At 40.4% G+C, this 22,888-nt stretch overlaps 1 protein-coding gene across 1 annotated transcript in view; it reads left to right on the top strand.

Moving 5' to 3' along the window:
* Positions 1–22,888, top strand: part of LOC122553267 (metabotropic glutamate receptor 1-like) — a 77,994-nt gene that overhangs the window by 46,829 nt on the left and 8,277 nt on the right. The window contains exons 3-4 of the mRNA XM_043696853.1: positions 12,404–12,653; positions 16,550–16,707. Of these exons, the coding sequence (XP_043552788.1) occupies positions 12,404–12,653; positions 16,550–16,707 (408 nt within the window). The remainder of the gene's footprint in view (positions 1–12,403; positions 12,654–16,549; positions 16,708–22,888) is intronic.

Consider the following 22,888-nt stretch of genomic DNA (forward strand, 5'->3'; position numbering starts at 1 on the left):
TATAAGTCCTGATAAGATTTGCTTTCCCAAAATGCAGCACCTCACATTTATCTGAATTAAACTCCATCTGCCACTTCTCAGCCCATTGGCCCATCTGGTCAAGATTCTGTTGTAATCTGAAGTAACCATCTTCGCTGTGCACTACACCTCCAATTATGGTGTTATCTGCAAGATTTGCTTTCCCAAAATAGGGAATTTTGAAAGATTACAACCAAAGAATCTCCACTTGAAAGACACTTCTATATGAAGGGTTTCTTTTTCCTAAGGGTGTCCTTTCAGGAACCATCTTGCTGCACTTGGTGGTGCTCTCCTGTTTTTTGAAAGAGTTTTGCGTTGATATCCTCTTAAAACAATAGAGAGTTGTACACTAGTTCCTCAAATCTTTTGGCAACATCACTGTTTAGGTTTTAATTTCTCAACTCACTGAAATAGCTTGGACTTACAAAGGAAAAACTGATTGAATTCCTCATTATTAGGACACACGGTCAGCACCAGCCTGTTCTGGACCTTGTGGTAAACAATAGCTTCAGATTCCGGAAGATTCCTTCCCAGATTACCAAGCTGAGATAGGCTTGAAACTGTCCCAGTGTAGTCATCATATTCTAAGTCACCATACTAATGGAGTAAGAACCCAATCTCCAGGCCACATGCCAACCATTACTTTGTTCCCATGAAGCAACTGGAAACATCAGACCAGATTAGCTGCTACCAAGATCACAGTCCTACCAGGATCAGTCAGCACTGTGACCTCTTTAGCATTAAATTAATGGGTTTTAAAATTAAAATAGTGGCCTCTACTTGGCTCAGTTTGAACTAGACTGAACCAACCCTCCTCAGGGATAGGCTTCCAGTTTTCTCAGTTACAGTCCATAGGTTCTCAATGGTAGGATTCCTTCACCTGCCACAACTCTAATGCCTTGGCAAACTACCAACATTTGTATCCTTTATTAAAGAAATATTGTTGAAACTTTCTACTATGCCTCAGCACATACTCTGCCCAGGTAGCTTTACTGGGGTCCCCATTAGGAGGGCCCATCTTTTTACTCACAACCTTGTTCCCCCTACTACAGGATGCCAGTTTTCTGTAGGCACCAACAGCTGAACCTGGACTTGCCCTCCTTGTCCCATGCACCTTCCACTATTTCGGAGATAAGCAAGCAGATAATCTTCACTGGTTTATTTGTCTCATCCTGCAGCCACTGCCACAGCTGGTCTACCAGGAGAAGGCATCTCTCTGCTTCATAGACTGAAGTTTGAAATCTTCAGGTTCTCATCAAGAGGGTTATTGAAAGATTTCCCCTTCAGCAGCTGGTAATCAGCCATATCCATCAATTCCATCTTTTGGGCATCTCTGACTAAAATATAAAGGAGCCAGGATCCCTTTCCATTGTTCTTTCTACCATTTCTCTAACTCTGCACTACCAGGTAGGCTGCAAGATCTGTCACATTGGATTCTCCCAACACCAGTCTCTGTAACAAATATTGAATTGAAGCCTTAGTTTCTCCCAGTCATCCACAGTAATCCAATTTCTTTCTTTCTGGAGTTCTAGAACTTTCCTTGTTTCCTCTGGTTAAGGTTTTAATTCTCTTATGAGATGTAGTCACCACAGGCAAGGTCTGTATTTGGTGCCCATTCCCAATTGCTTTTCAGAAGGTGTTAATGAGCTGCCTTTGTGTACTGCTGCAGTCCAGCTGGTTTAACTTTTCTGCAGTGACTAGGTCAAAATGAGTGGCTTTCTGGGCTATTTCACAGGGCAGTTAAAAGTCAACCATCTTGCTGTAGGCCAGGCCAGGTCTTCTTGAGTCCTTGATGATTGCTTGGCCAAATTGTCAAAATGCCATGAGACTATGGGTATGCCTTGAATCTATCCCAGTCAGAATGGGGACTGAACCTTGTGTTGATGGTGTGAATCTGATCCAAACATTGGTCATCTAGCAACACTACCCACCAACATCCAAATCAAGTAAAGATGAAAGTTCCTTCCCCAAAGGGCATTTGTGAGCCAGAACTACAACAGCTTATACAACACAGATAGTTCTATGGTCACTATTACTAAGACTAGCTTTCAATTTGAGCTTTATTACATTTAAATTTTACTATAGCCCTCAGAACATCTACCTGGATCACTGAGTTATTAAGCCAGCAACATTGCCACTATGCCACCATCACCTCTGCTAATTTTCCCTCTGTGAATGCTCTCAGAATTTCTTTCACGTTAGTAATTCTTAAACTCTCACAGAGAAATCTCTCTCCCCACAAGTGGAGTAAGCTCAAGTCAGCTCAGAAATCCAGTTCTCAATTACATTCACAATGTAGATCTTGAAACAATTGAGGTTTATTCGTCACCACTGATGTGATTTGATGTTCTATCACAAATTCTTTGCAAATTGTTATGGCACAAAGGCAACCAAATCAGCCTTTCTACACCTGTATTTGCAACATAGTAAAATTAAATCTTTGAAAATTCCCAATAGTCACTCCAATGGGCCTTAACCAGACTTTTGAATAACCAATCCCAGACTTTGTTAGTCATTAATTCCAGACTTCAGCTTTGTATCTCAAACAAAAGACTTACCTCTTTATTAAATATACAATACCTTTAGCAAAGGAAAGTTAAGCAACAAGGGAAGCTGATTAATGTCTGTGCCTTAAACCCGAAACATCTGTTTTCAGTCTCCTTTTACCGTCAAGATTTAAGGGATAAATGAAAGAAAATAATGGAACTGATCAGATTAAAAAGGCATTCATGCTGTATTGTTTTACAAACATGGATGTGGAGTTCTTGCTTGCTTTTCTGAAATTTTGACTGGTTCACCTTCACAGTTCACTCGGTACAGGTAGCATTATGTCTACCTCAGCTTTTTTACTCTTTGGACTCTGGTGTGAGATGAGGCGGGGAGCTTCAAATCTTCATGCTGTGTTGTCAACATGACTCCTCCAAAAACATAGTTTAAAAACTTATCTTCAATTCTGGTTCTGTCCTGAAAGACTGGTCACCTCTTCACAAGACCTCAATTGCCATTCAACAATTGCCATCTAATTGAACATAGGGTCTGTCCCAGACTTGTCAGAAGCAGTTCCCATGTCCTGACCTTGTTAACAGCCCAAAGTTTGCTTTCTGTTTAAATATAATGCTTTTTCTGGGGTTGCTGTGTCTGTTAGAATCTTTTTAATCGAGGCTCAGCCTGCAACTCGTCTCTAGGTCTGACTTCACAAACAAACAAAGCCTGCTTGGTCTGTTCTTTCCCTTTTACCTTTTACAAGTTATCCCAAAGTCCACAATTCCAGCTCACAATTCCCAGTTCAACAAACCAAAACTGATAAAAGAATACAACTAAAAATAATGAAAAGATCAGTGAGGGTTCTGATACAACCTACTTCCTTTTCAGAGCAGATCTTGTTTTATTCTTACAAGTTGTGGGTCACTCCAAATTGAAGTGACCCACAACCTGTAAGAATAAAACAACCTTAACATTTTCTTTTAAACTTGAATCCTATCTTGGGTAAACAAATCACAAGGTACAATGGGTTATATTTGATCCGTTTTTTAGCAGCGTTTCAGAACTATGATGGATTTCAACATATTAAACAGGTGGAAACAGTTTGCATTAAGGGGTAACATAGTAATCAGAAGTTACAGAATAAAGATAATTGATTATAAAACCAGAAGAAGGATGAGTTTTTTTTAAGTACAATTTTGAATGCACTGCCTGTAAAGGTGATGGTATTCAATAATGACACAATTATATTCCGAAGAGAATTAGGTAAGTATTTGAAAAGGGATGGGTATAAGAAACATGCAGGGTGTGGTAAAAGTAACAGAGTGGGAATACTTGATGCTCTTTCAAAGAGACCAACACTGGTACAATAGACTGAATGGCCTGTTTATCTTCTGTATGGTCTTGCTATTCTGTGGTACAGCTTGGAGTGAGATGTTGATGGGAGAATGAATATTGAGAATTCTGTAGGATTGCACAATTCTGCTCCTTAAACATCACATAGCTAGTGATGTTTACTTGCACAAGTTGTCCATCAGGACCTGACAAATTGAAATGATGGATAATTATAAAGCTCAAACACATAATCTTCTCCTTGTGAGCTGTGAATTCAACTGTACACAGTGATTTAGTGCGATTAAGCTTCACTTAGAACTGAAACATCTCAACAGCTACTGCCTAATGAACAGGAATTGAATGTCCAATATTTATTTTTGCATGATGAAATACCTTCTATTTGTAAATACTAACTCAAATTGAACAGTTGCTGCTTTGCAAGATACACTCTGGATATATACCTCTTATTTAATACAACTAGGTATTCAAAAGAATAAAACATCTCATGTGTGTGTACAACCCTTGTCAACTTTGGCTATTATGATCCCCATATCTGCATTTATGTTGAAACTATTTGTGTGAATGTGTAAAGCTTTAATTATATACTTCTGCCTGGGGAGGCATTGGCATGACTTTGACATTGGCAACAAAGCGTAATTAGAATGGCTGCCTTCTATTGGCAATCCATCATTAATGCAAACATGGGAATTGCAAATGGAAATGTAAGGATATGGCTTTAAAATAGGGACTCTTTTATTTAGTCAGGAGATATTAGAATCCCTACCAATTCAATAAATTATTGCTCATCCTAAATGCCTTTGAGAAAGTGGTGATGGGTCATGTGTTGTAATTTATATGGTGAAGGTAATCTCACAGACTGAATAACAACTGTGCACTAGAATAGTTGTCACTTACTCTCAAATGTATGTCACCTGGAGTTGACCCATTTCTGATATGTGTCTGGGATGATACCATTAGCAATGTCCCACTTATTCCTATCCCTGGTTTCCCTGAGAATGCAATGATGATCCTTTGCAGTTGTATTGGTAATGAATGTTTTGGAGTGAGAATTCCAAAACTTTGACATAACAATGATGAAAAGGCAGCCATTACATGTCCATGTCAGGATGTTACCTGAATTGGAGAGTCTGACAATGTTCCAATAATGTTACTGCTTTGTCCTTCCAACTGATTGCTATTGAACTAATAGTAACTGCACTGCATTCTATCAATTGTAAACAAAGCATGCCAATGATGGACTCAGTGAATGTCTCATTCAGTGGCAAGGTCCCGATGGTGTTGTGGCTATTGAGTGTCCTTGCAGTCACACCCATCCAGGCATTTAACGCATATTCCATTACACTCCTCACTTGAGCTTTATAGTCAGTGCGGAGGTTTTGAGAGGTCTAAATGTCAGGCACTTCCATAACTTGTAGAGTATCCAACTTCTGCCTTGTTCTGGTGTCCACAATGTTGACTAACTAAATCCTTAGAAACTTGTGTCCTCCATAAGATGTTGATGGGATACTCTTGAAGGCCAGTGGTAATAGTTAGTCGTGTTAGATGTAGTTAAAAATCACACAATACCAGGTTATAGTCCAACAGATTTACTTGGAAGTACTAGCTTTCAGAGCGCTGCTCCTTCTAGCTACCTGATGAAGGAGCAACACTCCGAAAGCTAGTGCTTCCAAATAAATCTGTTGGACTATAATCTGGTGTTGTCTGATTTTTAACTTTGTCCACCCCAGTCGAACACTGGCACTTCCACATCATTGTTAGATTGTAGTCATTGCCTATATTTCTCTACCCAGGCATGGATAGGCTTGGTGCTTCATGGTTAAAGATAGCAATATCAATATAACATTTATTGCTTAGTTCTGTATTGTCTTCTTGACTAATATGGTAAAGCTACAGAACTTTGTACTCATCCAAAGATTGTTTAGAGATGTCCATACCATGCTACTGCTGATGTTTAGCAGAGAGGTAGCCTTCTGCCTCATCTAAATCATGGCCAGTCTTTCTTCTTTGCATTATAAATGAATAGGACAAAATGCTTGCTCTTTAGAAAACCTGCTTGATTATAGATTGTCATATGCAGAAGACCTGTGCTGCCAGAACAACTGTTCTCCTTACCCATGGCAATGATGGTGTCAACCCATGATAACTCTTCACATGCACAGCAAGTTCATTAAATATTGGCTGCTTAGCCAATCGATCCAATAGTACATCAATTCAAATTGTTAAACTGTCACTTCCCTATTTAGAATTTGTTGAGCCATCAACTTGTTTACATACTTTCTGCATTTTTAAACAAATTTATTTATATTCCATTGCACACGGCTTTACTTTGTAACAACTTCAAAGATGGCTCCATGTATTAGATTAGAAGATCATTGCTCTTTGAAACATTGGTTAATAATGTACCTACTGATGTTCTGAAGCTACTGATTCAGGAATTGTCCTGTTGTTTTGGAAAATTGCTATTGTCACTCTATTATTAAAGAAAAGTAGGAGAGATAAACACACAAATTACAGACTGTTTAGTCTTTATGTCTATCGTGGGGAAGTTTACTAGTACTTTACATTAGTCAATAGGTTGTCTCCAAATCCACCCACTATTATATTTATTCATGGTCTGTTTGGTGGAAATCGATGGAAAAACATCTGGAATTCCATATAAATAAACATTCCACAAACATTCCCTTATCTGTCTCATTGGTTACCTCCTCAAAAAAATTAATTTGATTCATTAGGTATGATTTATACATATATGCTGGCTCATTCTGATCAGTTCATTTCTCTGCATTTCTCAGGTTCCATTAATGAGGCTTGTGTTCTTCATATATAGAAAACTAAGGCGATAATGCAATTCTAATTTGAAAGATTATTAATGGATTTGATCAGTTAAATAGAACAATTTGCTGAAGTGGGGAATTTTAGAAGAGGGTGAGCATATCTTAAAATTAAGCCAGGCCTTTCGGGGTGATCTCAAGGTGCACATCTGCACAAATAAGTGTAATTAAAATCTGAAGTTCTGTCCTTAAAAGACACTGGGCAATTGAAATTATTAGGTGAATGTGAGGACTGCAGATGCTGGAGATTAGAGTCGAGGATGTGGTGCTGGAAAAGCAGAGCAGGTCAGGCAGCATCTGAGGAGCAGGAGAATCGACGTTTCGGGCAAAGGCATCAGGAATCAGAATTGGAATTATAAGACTAGTCGACTTATCAGTTATTGTTAGGGAACCAAGGCAAGTGGAGTGGGTTTAACAACCATGATTGAATGAATGGGGAAATAGCTCAGGGGGTTTCTGAATTGCCAACTCCTCATAGTTTTATTCCTTATAAAGATACGCTTGATTCAGCCTTACTGATTCAGTGGCTAACTTCAATAAAGCACACCAACTTTCCAGCACCCTGCACTCATTGTAAATTGCAAATTATTTGGATTAAGTGCAAAAGACTAAAATAGAGATTAATTTGTTTGTGTGTGCGAGTTTAGAAGATTATTACTACCCTGTTCCTCAGATAGGAGTTAAAATTGTATTACATTAATGTGGTTTTGTATTGTTCAGGAGTGTTTCATCCGCCCTATGTCAGATTTTATTTTAATATCAGAGATGAAAGGGCTACATGACTAATGGAGGAGTGCCACATGTTTTCCTCCTCTGAGCCATGTTTTTGAATCAAAACAACAGGTAATATGAGGATAATATAGACATTAGAATTCACAACTGAATAGAGCTTGAATATCTAAATGCTATTGCAACTGTGCACAAATTACAGCCCACATTCAGAATACCAACTGGCATTGCAGAACATAAACCCTGCCATGCCTGCTGCTAGTCTTAGTGTGCTCATTATTTTCTCTTAAAATTTTAACACAGTCACTTACCAATCTAAAACATTAAATGGGCGAAGGAATGTTGTTAGATCACTGGATCATTTCTAACCTTCTTACCTTATGCATTACCTCCCTTGTATCTTAGATAAATTACAGAGATGAGTCCCAACTTCTACTTCATTACAAATATCAATCTTTGCTTGAGAGTTAAGGAATGTGTTGGTAAAGCACATTCTGTCTCATGATTGATTTTAATTAATATCTTTATCGCAGACAGAAGACATGTTTTGTCAAAGGCTTCTATCTTGCATTTGTCATTCACGAGAAGCATCAAAGAAAGGGATAAATCACCTTTATGATATGTGAGAGGAGAGTTCACACACACAACCTAAATGTTGCTCTTCCTTTAGATCAATATTCCTGTGAAGTGTCCTGATGACTGCACTATGACAAACGTCGATAAAACGTGTCACTTTTCAGCAATAATTAAGTCTGTACTATCAAACTCCTGATTTCCATAACTTATGTCAGCTTTCAAGTATATTTAACCACAATTTAGAATTAAAGTTGCAAGATAAATTATTTTACTGAAAAAAAAACAAACTCTTCCATACAAGTAATAATATTCAGTTACGTTTTTATGGTTTCTTCTACCTAATCCACAAAATGGAAAAAAAAATGCTAACACTATGAGTCTAAACATTAAGCTAGCTTGTTTCAAATGTATTGTTTGTTAAAATAAACTTCAATCAGGAATTCAATCCCTAAATCTGTATGTTTTACTAATCTCACCTTCACCAAGATATTGGTCATCCCTGCTAACTCTCCTTTATTAGCTTGACATCTTTCTTTTAGAACATAGAACATAGAAAAGTGAAGGACAGAACAGGCCCTTCAGCCCACGATGTTGTGCCGAGGATTATTCCTAATGTAAAATAAAATAACCTAACCTACGCACCCCTCAACTCACTGCTGTCCATGTGCATGTCCAGCAATTATTTAAATGTCCCTAATGTCTCTGCTTCCACACCACCGCTGACAATGCATTCCATACATTCACAGCTCTCTGCATAAAAAAACGTCTCTGATGTCTCCTCTATATTTTCTTCCTAATATCTTAAAACTATGACCCCTCGTGCCAGTCAGTCCTGCCCTGAGGAAAAGTCTCTGGCTATTAACTCTTCTCATATTATGCCTCTGTAAGCTGCCCTGGAATAGCTTTCTACATAAATGGTGCTACATAAATAATGATGCTTCCTTGGGATTTCAAATTACAAATTTTCTGTTGGATTTCTCCAAATTGTCCTTGTCAGATTTCCAAACTTCACCACTTCCAAGTCATGGTAAATCAGTTTGCTTTTGCATTTGTATGGAATTACTAGCACTTGCTGAACTTTGAATATCTCAGCTCCCATAATTCAGAAGAATTGGCAATCATGTTGGCAACTGAGCCAACCACATATTTAAATTTAAGTTCAAATTTAAGTTGTTTCTCTCCTCAGCCTATAGAAATGTACAACACTGTATTAGGTTAAGCTTGGAAATTGTATTGCTGTTATTTTGATTTTAAAGACTGCTTACATAACTAAATTACAAATTTAAATGATAACACCAAAAAGCAAAAGTAATGTATTTCTATTACAACTGTATTAAATTAGTGCACAAAGCATTGCTGTATAATCATGTGAAGTATTTATTGTATGATGGTTTGTTATACTTCTTTCGTAAAAGTCTACTGTATACGGTGCTCACTTTGTAGTCTCCTCTACATTGGGGAGACCAAATGCTGACTGGGTGACTATTTTGCAGAACATCTCTGCTCAGTCCATAAGAATGACCCCAACCTTTCAGTTGTTTCCTATTTCAATACACACCATTTTACACTTGTGCTAACATTTCTGCCCAAGACTTGCTGCAGTGGTCCAGTGAAGCCCAACAGAAGCTGTTGGACAACATTTCCTTTTCTGCTTAAATAATTTACAGCCTTCAGAACTCAACATTTAAGTTCAACAGCTTCAGAACATTAGATTAGATTACATTACAGTGTGGAAACAGGCCCTTCAGCCCAACAAGTCCACACCGACCCGCCGAAGCGCAACCCACCCATACCCTACATTCACCTACCCTTACCTAACACTACGGGCAATTTAGTATGGCCAATTCACCTGACCTGCACATCTTTGGACTGTGGGAGGAAACCGGAGCACCCGGAGGAAACCCACGCAGACACGGGGAGAATGTGCAAACTCCACACAGTCAGTTGCCTGAGGCGGGAATTGAACCCGGGTCTCTGGCGCTGTGAGGCAGCAGTGCTAACCACTGGGCCACCGTGCCGCCCACAACATGCACACTATCCTTCAATTTGACTACGTTGCTGTCTCCCCAGTATCTTTATATTTGATCTTAGCAGAGCTGACCTATTTTCTACTATTCGTACCTATTATTAAAGCCTACGTTTGTGTCTAGATTTCTCCTTTTTCCCATTACCACTCCCTTTGTCTTTTGCTCTATGCACACTCACCATCTGTTCCACTAGCTCCTCCCATCCCTTTGTCAACAGCATAAAAAGTCCACAATTTTCAAAGCCCTGTCAATTCCAGAGAAGATTCATTGGACACAACAGGTTTTCCCTCTACTTCTCTCTCCACAGATGCTCCCAGACTGATTGAGTTTCTCCAGCACGGTCTGTTTTTTTTTCAGATCTCCAGCATCTACAGTATTTTTGCTTTAATTTGTTGTATTATAGATCCTGATCAATGTTGTATGAGCTAGCTGAACTCCTGGTCTCCAGACGACATATTTTCTGCCACCATCCTCCTTTGAGATTGTGATGGGCAGGGTCTGCTTTGTCTGATGTGGTAAAGGAAATCCACTAGGTAGTCTAACAAGAAGAGGCTCTTGTCTTTTACAGGATGTGAATTATTACATGACAGGAACCAAGTACAACTCTGATTGATGTAATAGACATTATTACTAACACGATGGGAAGACCTAGATGGTGGGTCTATATTGAGTCATAGAGTCATACAGCATGGAAACAGACCCTTCAGTCGAACTAGTCCATGCCAACCATAATCCCAAACTAAATTAGTCTCACCTACCCACACTTGGTCCAGATATCTCCAAACATTTCTTACTCAATTACTTACCTAAACATCTTTTAAACATTGTGACTGTATTGACCACTTCCTCTGGAGGTTCATTCACCAATTTACCCCTCATGTCTTTTTTAAACCTTTCTCCTCTCACCTTAAAAATTTGCCTGCTAGTCTTGAAATCCCACACCCTCAGGAAAAGACACTTGTCATCCACCTTACCTATACCCCTCATGGTTTTATAAACCTCTATAAGGTCACCCCTCAACTTCTTACACTCCAGTGAAAAAGGTCTATCCAGCCTCTCCTTATTACTCAAGACCTCCCTTCCCAGCAACATCCAGGTAAGTCTCTTTTGAATGCTCTATAGCTTAAAAATGTCCTTCCCATAGCAAGGTGATGAGAACTGGACACAATACTCTTTCAAGATACAGAGATGATCACCTCCTGCAAGGCTTTATGATGTTAGCATCGTGGGTAGATATTATTTCACTCTTAACCTTCAGCATTAACCTTTTTAGAAACAAACATCTAATACAATAGTGTTCCCAACAGTCTTCTCTAGGATGTAAGAAACCAACAAGTCAACATTGGATCACTAAAGATTGGTAAAATATTTATGATTTACAAATCTCAAGTAGTTGGATTTTAACCCAGTTATTTAACAAGGAAACGAAATGTGCATTTGTATAGGAGCATTCATGATCTCAGGAATCCCAAAATACTTTACAGCTGCAAAATACTATTGAAGTGTTGTCTCTGTAGGAATATACAGAGTGGGTGGCACGGTGGCACAGTGGTTAGCACTGCTGCCTCACAGCGCCAGAGATCCGGGTTCAATTCCTGCCTCAGGCGACTGACTGTGTGGAGTTTGCACGTTCTCCCCGTGTCTGCGTGGGTTTCCTCCGGGTGCTCCAGTTTCCTCCCACAATCCAAAGATGTGCAGGTCAGGTGAATTGGCCATGCTAAATTGCTTGTAGTGTTAGGTAAGGGGTAAACGTAGGGGTATGGGTGGGTTGCGCTTCGGCGGATCGGTGTAGACTTGTTGGGCCGAAGGGCCTGTTTCCACACTGTAAGTAATCTAATCTAATCTAATACAGGAAACATGGCTGCCAAATTGTACATAGCAAAAGCAGAAATAATTCAAATGTGCAGATAATCTGTTTTCTCATGATTTTGATAGAGGGGAAAATGTTGGAAACCACCAGGAAGACGATCACTTCCCCCGCCAATCTTCTTCAAAACGAGGGACTAGATTAAAGTAAAATATCTGGTCAGTATGGACGGGTGGGACTGAAGGGTGCCATTCTGTGCTGTACATCTCCCTGACTCTCGGACCCTATGACTTTCCTGAGTCCAGCTGAGAGGGCAAACAGGACCTTAGCTTAATATCTCATCTTGAAATTGGCACCTTTGAAAATGCAACACTCCCTCGGTATTCCATACTTGAATGGTGATTTAAATTATGTGTTTAAGGCTTTGGAGTGGGGCTTAAACCCACAATCTCCTGACTCCGAGATAAGAGTAATGCCGCTGAGCTACAGCCGGTACTGTCTAAAATAGTGTTATGGTGACACCATGTGATCATTTTCCGGATTAATTCTTAATCAAAAGTGTCTCATATCTGTTTTAGGAAACTATGGAGAGAGTGGGATGGAGGCCTTCAAGGAGTTAGCTTCTCAGGAAGGAATATGCATTGCACACTCAGGTAAAATCTACAGCAATGCTGGAGAGAAAACCTTTGACAGACTCCTGAGAAAATTAAGGGAAAGACTGCCTAAAGCAAGAGTTGTCGTCTGCTTCTGTGAGGGGATGACAGTGAGAGGCCTGCTCATGGCGATGCGAAGACTTGGTGTACTGGGCGAGTTTCTACTGATTGGCAGGTAAGCAGATACCTGTTAATTTTCTGGTACAAACTATGTCATACTATCATGTATCTTTTATTGCGTTACTTTGTGAAGTGACTACTGAATATCCCCTAATATTACAGTGCGATATGCTACATATATCTGCTTTGCATTAGTATGTAATGATGCCACTGGATATCTGTAACATACATATTAGTGTAGATCTCAGAAGTCAATTCTCATCTTAATTGAAGATTACAGAATTTATAGGCAGCCCGTCTGAAGAAGAGACTTTGAATCCTCAGTTGAATTTTCAGCTGTTTTCAGAGTGGCCTTTGGCTGTTGGCTACGACAGCGTTGCTTTGTTAAGAAATAGATAAGACCTTTTAAGATTGGGGGCCTATGATTCATTTAGTGTATCCAATTGCAATCAGAATTTCTGGCACCATAAATACTCCACACCTAGGCTTTCAAAAACTACTTTTAGAGTTGGTTAGCTCAATTGGCTGAATGGCTGGTTTGTGATGCAGACTGATGCCAACAGTGCAGGTACAAATGCAGGTTATCATGAAGGATTCTCCTTCTCATCTTCTCCCCTCAGGTTAAACCACCACCAGCCGTCTCTCTCTCTGATGAGAGAGGAGCCATGTGATCCAGGAGGACTATGGTGGCTTTACCTTTCACATGTCTCAAGGTCACCACTGGCAGAACTTTATACCATCCCTCATCATTGGCAGGGGAGCTCTTTAAGTTCCCAGGGCTCTCAACACCTTCCAACCAAACTGTGTCTGGGCAGCAGTTTTACGGTGGGCTATGAGTGTGTCCTAGGGTGGCCCACACAGCCTTATCCTGATTGAGGACCTCAAACAGCACCTTGATAGTTGGCAGCATTTCAGTTGGCAAGAGAAGTCCAGTGCCAGGGTCTGTGAGGTGATGCCCAGCAGATGTTAACTGAGAGAGACCAGAGGATGCATTTAAATCACTGATGCCCTCTCTGGGATTAGCACCCCATTCCCCCTAACCCCATATTCCACAGGTTCTGCATCCCAACAACAGCCCCACCCACCTTCTGGGTGCTAACAAAGGGTATGGCACTGAGATGAAAAAAAAATCTCTTCACCCAGACAGCGGTGAGCCTGTGGAATTCTCTGCTACAGAAAGTGGTCGAGGCCAAAATATTGTATGGTTTCAATATGTTGGATGCAGTTCATAGGACTAAATGGACCAATAGGAGCAGAAAGTGGAACCAGCGTACTGAGTTAGATGGTCAGCAATGAGTATATTGAATGGAAGCGCAATTTTGAAGGGATGAGTGGCCCCCTTCTGCTCCTATTTTCGATATTTCTGTTTTTGTATCTACTCTCCTGATCTCACCTCTCAAGACTCCCAAACCTTTTTCTCCACTATCCCCTCTGGACCTATGTTTGCTTTTACTCTGGGGATTGTTTATAGTTGCAGAAGTGGCCATCAATCCAGGCAGCACTGCTAAGTCAACAGGCAAGTTCTCTGGGATGGCACTTTCTGACCAGTGAGGACCCATTCACTGGTGGGTTGGGAAACACTCCCATTTGAAAACTCCTGCCCCTCATATCAAGAGTGTGCCCCGTAGTTAATGCATTTAAGGCTCATCCATTCAACCTGAGTCTCTTCAGCCAACAAGCCACTGAGTCAGAATCTCAGTACCATTGCAAAGGATTGATCTCGTCTCCCAGGCTGACATTTCAACACATCATTGAACAAATGCTGTGCTCTAAAGGATGTGGTCTTTTTGTTGAGAGTACATTCTGAGTGCCACTCTGCCCTCTCAGGTGGGTGGCAATGCTTGTGGAACAATTACAAAGGAAATGATTTTCTTTGGGCTATCATTCACTTTGTGAAATGATACCATTCCCCATTCTATGGTAATTATTATTGAGAGAATTCCTTTAATAAAGTACAAAGACATTGGATCTTAAATGTCTTTTGATTGAACTAAACTTCTTGTCCTTACAAAAATATATCTTCTAGACAATATGATAACTTACACTCCCCCCCCCCCCCCCCCCCACTTCGTAGAACCATGAAGCAGTCTCCTCTAATGTTATACGACATGCCTGCCTGCATTACCGTGAATATGGATAATTAAAGCTCAAGCACTGCATCAGCCTTGCCACTGAATCATGAAACATTGTCACAGTGAGGAGCCAGGTGAACCGCCCATAGGCCGTAGCCTGTGAACAAAAAGTAACTTCAGAACGGCAACCTAGAAACTCAACGAAACTGGGTTAGTCACGATTCACCACGGCAGATTCATCGCCAATGATTAGCCATTGCCAGTCCTCCACTAGCGTTTCTCCATTTGGGTCGTTTGATCTCTGGAGACTATTTGCCTCCGGAAATATATATATGTACCGATTGTTTTCCCTCCCACCTGTTCTTTCATACTTCTCAGTCCCCTTTATTTATACAACTACATACTACACATTGATTAAAAAAGAGGTAAAATAAATATCATTTTATTGGTTTATATATAAAAATGAGTTACAAACTTTAACCAGAAAAAGGAAATATATTTTAAAAATCTTTATAATGGCCGTAAAATCTCACGTTAATATTTAACAATGAAATTTTTTAGTTCATTTGATAGTTATGAGCTATTCCTCTAAGATATTCCAAACAATCTCTTTCACCGTATTCAAGAACAATATGTAATTGCTGAAGTTTAGTAGGGTTTGGTGGCGCTAAACTAATATCTTTCCTTTTTCGTTGAATTATTTTCTTCATGCTGCTTGTTGTCAGTAAAAATGCTAGGGCTGACTGAGGGACATCAGCTACACATTCGTTAATAAGAACACTAGGTACTTCCTGCGATTCTTCTGCACGACGTTTTAAACTTGTTTTCACTTTCGCAACTTGGACACTAGCTGCGGAAGGGGAATGTGTGTGTTAATTTATTATTTTTATCACAGTGCCACTCTTGGTGTGGATCTGACCGTTACATCGCTAGGTACTTCCTGCGATTCTTCTGCACGACATTTTAAACTTATTTTCACTTTCGCAACTGGGACACTAGCTGCGGAAGGGGAATGTGTGTGTTAATTTATTATTTTTATCACAGTGCCACTCTTGGTGTGGATCTGACCGTTACATCGGCCCTTTGTTCACATCGCCAAAACTTAATACTTGAATCACTCTTGGATAGTTTTTCAAAAACATATATAAAACCATCGTGGTAAAACTTCTTATTTCCACTGTGAGAAAGAGAACTCACTCACAAATCAGCCTGAGACAAAGCCTTAGAAACAAGAACAATTTATTACAGCCTTGCAAGTACCAGACGCTTCTGCAATCAAGCAGAAATGCGCGCGAAAACAAAACATGTAACCATTCTTATTCAGTTTGCAAGTTGCGGAATCACGCCTCCATTTTCCCATCTTATCATAAGCCGATTACCTCACTTGTTTTTTTCTCTATCGTTATTTTCTTATCTGGCCATGCTGCTGTCCTTGTATGTCTGCATTCTTTGTTCCTTGTTTGTTACAGCTTGTTCTTTTATCCAGTTTCTCTTATCATACTATAAGCTTTGTTGTGAAATGCTCCTGCTGCTTCTTTTTGTGGTCAGCTACAACTCTATTTCCTAGCTTAAAACTATTTTCTTTAAAAGACCTTCTATATTCATTAAAGTCTTAGTTTTAAGTATGCGACATGTTACAAGAATTCCACGACCGTTTGTATAATGTTCCACCCCCGCAACACCCCTCCCCCCACCTGCAGAAACTGCATTTCTAATCTCCCACACCACGTTTACTAATAATTTCTGTTTCCATTTTGAAGACTTGAGGGTATATGGGAAAAAAAATAAGCTTAAAAAAAAACTCTCCTGTAACGAAAATAAGTTATTACTGAAACAACGCAAACACTACCTTAACCATAATAACGACAATTTTATATAGTTTAGATATGCTCGGTGGTCAAAGGGCAGTGGCTAATCTGCGGCGGCGAATCTGCTGTGGTGAATGGTCCCATCCTGACGAAACTCTGTTCTTTACAGAGTTAAATGGATTCAAGGTGGAGCGTAAATTAGTTGAGCTGGGAGTGCACATCTATCGTGGTAGGATAGGTAACAAAAGACTCAGGGTCAGTCTCTGAAATGGGCATGAGGTCCCTAAAGTGTGCAATTATGGATCTAGCAACTGTTGCCCACTCTGCCAAAACGATTTGCCCTGTATGAATACCAACCAAGTCGAATATATCCAAAAGTGGTTCATGTAAATGCGATGGTTAACAGAAGTATCACCAAGAAGCTATGATTTAAAAAGACACTTGAGAACTTCCCAAGCCTACTACAGTTCAATTGATCATTCCAGCTGCTTTCCAACTGCTCCCTCACCTGATTGCTGCGAGCAATCCTACTCTCCTGATCATTTTCCCACACTCTCTTCCATCAGTATATACCTGAATGCCACAGTGAGAGATGCAGGACTATGGAATTGTAATGGCCTTCATCACAATTTGCTTCCCACTGGCCAGTGAGTGTCCAAATACAAATATTAATGAACTTGGTAGTGTTGTGGTTATGTTAATTGGCTAATAAAAGAGCCTGTTTAACTGAACCAGAATTATGAGCTCCAAAAGTATTTTTAATCAACCTGTTCACATATGATACACCTCCAAGGCAGGTGAGCCAGAAACTGGGACAATAACCACTGGGCAGATATAAAGGCAAGTGAGCTAAGATAAAAAAATTAAGGTTCAGCATTGTAGGAATATTGGGTTACTATTGAAAGACAACTGGATTCACTCACTTCCACAACAATATGTTTAGCTTTAAACTTTCCTAAATGAGCCACTCAGTTGACCAAATTTCTGTGACAAAGTACAATGAGAATATAAGTAGGTGGGACCACCACACATTAGCTCATGCCCCTGGTACAGATGTGATGAAGGTGCACCAAGTCTGAGTTGGTTCTGCAACACCGAGGGATTTGTGGCAAAATTAGGAGAGCTATCCCACGGGCTGATCAAGAAGCCTGACTTAAACTAACAAACAGCTGTACTTTACAGCGAACATTCCAGACTCTGCCATCATTATTGCTGGGTAGTCCAACCACTTAGGCAGCATTGACACTAAATTCTGTGAAATGGATAATGCACTAAGGATAGCAATGGGTGCAGGTTTACTGTGTCCACCAACAGCAGCGATTTGGTTGTACCATTGACTGAACAACCTGAACAATATTTGACCCTGTAGATGGGAAAGAAATGACAAAAGATAAAAACCTACTTGATTTTGTTCTCACTGTGTTACACGCCATCAATACAAATGTGTATGACAGTATTTGTAGGTGTGACCACTGCACAGTCCTTGCAGCAGTCACTGTCCATTGTCTAATGTGGCACTAACCTAAGGTAAGTGGGATAGATTCAGAACAAATCCAGGAGCTTAAAATTGGGCATACATGAGTCACTGAGGACATCTATGGCAGGTGATTTGTATTCCAGCACAAGCTACATCCTTTTGGTTCAGCATGCCCTCCCTCTACCATTACCATTACCATCAAGTTAAAGGACCAATCATGTTGCAATAAAGACTGAAGGCTCCATGAACATCATTGACCTCAATGATTATTGAATCCAGCACATCAACACAAAAGAGAGTTGAACACAATCAACGATCTTCAGATGAAAGTGCCAAGTCAATGTTCCATCTCAACCTTCTGCTGTGGTTGCTGGCATCAAAGCACTAAGGTTACCACCAGTTCAATTCATTCCATGTAATATCAGTAAATGATTGAGTGCCCACAATCTATGGGCCCTGACAACATCCTGGCACCAGAACCAGCTTCAGCTAAGAACCACTAGCAGAGTTGTTGCAATACATTTCTAACATTCACATCTACTCATAAAGTTATGCCCTGACCATGAAAAGCAGGGAAAATAATCCAGCCAATTCCATTCGTCTACCCTCAATCATCACTAAAACAATGGTTGATCTCATTAGCTAAGCAATGCATTTCCAGCAACAACATGCATGGTTTAGGATCCACAAAGACCACTTTAGTCCTGACCTCAGAGAAATTCTTCTCCAAGCAATGACCAAAAAACTAAATTCCAAGGTGAGATGAGAGTGACTGTCCTTAACACCAAGGAAGCATTAGACTGAGTGTCTCAATAATAAGTTGTGGTGAATGGAAATTAGATTCAAAGCTCCTCATTACTTGGAGTCTTACCCCAATACAAAGCAGCTTGACATCGTTTGAGGCTGATCATCTCAGTCCTAGCAAAATGAAGCCAATTTTAAACAAATAAACAGACAGTTTGAGAGAAGCATGCCATTGTGTCTCTCTCATTTTCAATCATTTACTCTTTCACAACCTCAGAGCGTCCCAAAACAATTTACAGTCAAAGTCAGCCATAGCTCCATTGGTAATACTTAGAGTCATAGAGTCCCTCATCCCTGACGCTAATGTAGTGAATCTCTTCAACTACCACAACAAAACTTGATGTTCTGTTGAAGTGTGGTCCATGAGTGGACGCTGTCCTTAGCTGAGGTCTAGCAGAGATTTATTAGCGTAGGAACATTGAAGACAGGAGCAGGAGTAGGCCATTTGACCTTTCAAACCTGCTTTACCATTCAATATGATCAGGCTGACCATCAAGCTCAATACCTTAATCCCGCTCACCCTTATGTCCATCGATCCCTTTAGCCACAAGAGTTATATTCACTTCCTTCCTGGCAATAAAATTCAGAACTTGTGCTGGCTGGGAGCCAAACCCAGTTCAATTGTTTGGAAAGCAGCGATGTTCACCACCGTACCCTGTATCTATCTAAATCCCTTGAGCTGGCCAATGGATTATGACATCATAAATCACTAGTTTCTCGAGACATTCCTTGGTACAAAGCAACCATTTCAGTGAAATTGCCTCTGTCATATTGTTCACAAGCATTCTTCAGCTGTCAAAACATTATTAGTCATTTTTGTTATGGTCAATGTTATTGGATTTTGGCAAGCTAAGTAAGATATGTCATTAAAATGCCCGTCACTGAATTGTCTGCTTGGTCCAGAGCCAGCACTCTGAGTTATACAATGTTACATTTAAATAGCAGTCTGTGACTTCAGTTTGTCCATGCTGTTATAGGAGTGTACTGTGAGGGAGCTTGCCATTGATAATCAGGTGAGATGTTAAACTGACTGTCTATTCAGGTTGGTATCCCATGTCACACTTGAAGGGCAGAGATGTGTGCCAGCCAAGTGGTCATTGATTTAACCTGCTGTCTATGGGAGCTTGCTAAGCATGGGGAATTTTCGTTGTTCATTACGTTATACAAAATGGAAGTCCTTCCAATGAAAATCCCTGATGAGAAGAATAATTATAGTAGGGTCAAGTTACAGCAGGCTGCATTTTTGAATATCTTTTCCTGGTCAATGACATACTTCCAAAGTGTTGCCAATGGTGTTAAGCTTCTTGAATGTGGTTTGAGCTGCACCCTTCCAGACAAGTGGGGAGTATTCCATTACACTCCTGACTGTGCCTTGTAAATGTTGGATTGGCTTTGAGGAGTCAGAAGGAGAGTTACTCGCTGCAGTATTCCTAGCCTCTGACTTGCTCTTGTAGCCTCTGTGTTCAAATGGGAAATACACAAGAGGGTCCCACAAACAGCAATGAGTAATGACTAGTTTAAACATTTGATATTGGTTTCCAACTAGAAATTTAGTAAAAGATTTCGTCCAAGCAAGTGCTGTGTTCTTGGGGGTAGCGTCTTTAAGAGGAGATGTTAAACTGAGGCTCTGCTGGTTCTGTCAGGCTGATGTAAAGTATTCAGTGTCACTGATCAAAGAAGAGGAGGAGAATTTACCAGGCAAATAGTTAGCCCTCAAACAGCATCTGAAATTCAATTTGACTCATATTATCATGCTGTGTTTTTTTTTGTGGCATCTTCCTGTGCTCAGATTAACTGCTGTGCTTTCCAACATAAGGCTGTCTACATTTCCAAAGCACAACTGGATGTTCAGCAATAGAGTCAAAAATTCTTATTTTCCATACAGACAGTTGCTTTGAAATGGCAAAATTAATTGCACATTATAAACAGATTCCATCAATCCTGCCAGTGAATACAATAAATGAAAACAATTCAGAATTGGTGTATGTGATGCATTAGTTGAACTTCATAAACATGGTTAGCCATTTCCTTAGCCAACCCTGCAAATGTCTGAATCACATCAGCTTCCATTTACATAACAATTTCCACAACTGCAGGGTGTCTTGAAGTGCTTGACAGCCACTTCAATTGAAGTGCTTGAATTGTAGTTACAGTTATAATGTGGAGTAATGGCATCACGAGAGTCCCACAAACAGCCACATGCAACAAACAAAATCTTTTTTATTGATGTCCATTGATGACCAGGGCATGGGGAGAACCCTCCACAGTTCTTAGAGTGCCATAGTAAACAATAAGAGATAATCTAATCACCACCCCTTGAAATTCAGTGGTGTTCAGAATCCCCAACTATCAAAATCTTTGAAGTTACCACAAACTCACTGGATTCACCATGTTAACACAGTGGCTATAAGGCTAGGAATACTGCAATGAGTAACTCACCTCCTGACTCCCCAAAGCCAATCCATCAACTACAAGGCACAAGTCAGGAATGTGATTGAATACTCCCCAGTTGTCTGGATGGATGCAGCTCAAGCTACTTTCAAGAAGCTTGTCACCATCCAGGACAAAGTAGCCGCAACATACAAACATCCAAGTCATTCACCATGAACTCACTGCTCAGTAGCAGCAGTACTATCTACAAGATGCACTGCACAAATTCACCAAAGATCCTTAGATAGCACCTTCCAAATCCATAACTACTTCCATCCAGAAAGACAAGGACAGCAGATGCATGGGGACACCACAACCTCCAAGCCAGTTATCATCCTGACCTATCATTGTTTCTTTGCTGGGTGAAAATCCTAGAATTCCCTCCTAAGGGCATTGTGGATCAACCCACAGTAGCTAGACTGCAGTGGTTCAAGAAGGCAGCTCACCACCACCTTCTCAAGGGCAACTAGAGAAGGGTAATAAATGCTGGCCTGCCAACAATGTCCATGTAGCATAAGATCTTTTATACCTGTCTTAGATATTAGATAGGGCCTCATCTCATTCAAAGTGCTGCACTAAAGTGTAAACCTAATCCTCATGTCCCTGGAGTGTGGATTATACCCATAACCATCAATGGCTCAGAGGTGAGAGGACTAGTAACCAAGCAGAGTGGCAAATTCCTCTATGCTTTACCCCAGATTGTGTAGAATATGATTGAAAATGTCTCATTAGGCAATTTGGCTCAAAGGAAATCAGTCTTATAATCGAGTGTTGCAGGTCTGAATTTCAAAGTGCTACAGTTGTAGCAGGAACCACGTTGGATACCTGGACAGCAGGTTCCTGGAATTGGACCCTAATACCAGTTTCTCCTCCACCACCATGCTCCCTCCTCAGCTCTCACACCCTGCATCTTCCAGGATGGTGGTGGTGTGGGTTCTAGTAACTGAACTGGCCCTTAGAGCAAACTAATTAAAATAGTACCTTCCATTATAGTCTGAGATCCCTATCATCACCCCAATGTACACAGACCTGTATCATTATCCCCTATTATCATACCAGTGTACACAGACCCCAATCATCACCCCAGTGTACACAGATTCCTATTGTCACACCAGTGTACACAGACCCCTATCATCACCGCAGTGTACTCAGAACCCTATCATCATCCCAGTGTACGCAGTTCCCTATCATCACACCAGTATACACAGACCCCTATCATCACACCAGTGTACACAGACCCCTATCATCAGACCAGAATACATAGTCCCTTGTCATCACACCACAGTACACAGACCCCTATTGTCACCCCAGTGTACACAGACACCTATTGTCACACTAGTGTACACAGACCCCTATTGTCACACCAGTGTACACAGACCCCTATTGTCACACCAGTATACACAGATCCCTATTGTCACACCAGTATACAAAGACCTCTATTGTCACACCAGTGTACACAGATCCCTATTGTCACACCAGTATACACAGACTTCTATTGTCACACCAGTATACACAGACCTCTATTGTCACACCAGTGTACACAGACCCCTATTGTCACATCAGTATACACAGACCCCTATTGTCATACCAGTATACACAGACTTCTACTGTCACACCAGTATACACAGACCTCTATTGTCACACCAGTATACACAGACCTCTATTGTCACACCAGTGTACACAGACCCCTATTGTCACA

Source organism: Chiloscyllium plagiosum, chromosome 9 (assembly GCF_004010195.1).
Source record: "Chiloscyllium plagiosum isolate BGI_BamShark_2017 chromosome 9, ASM401019v2, whole genome shotgun sequence".
Classification (NCBI taxonomy): Eukaryota; Metazoa; Chordata; class Chondrichthyes; order Orectolobiformes; family Hemiscylliidae; genus Chiloscyllium; species Chiloscyllium plagiosum.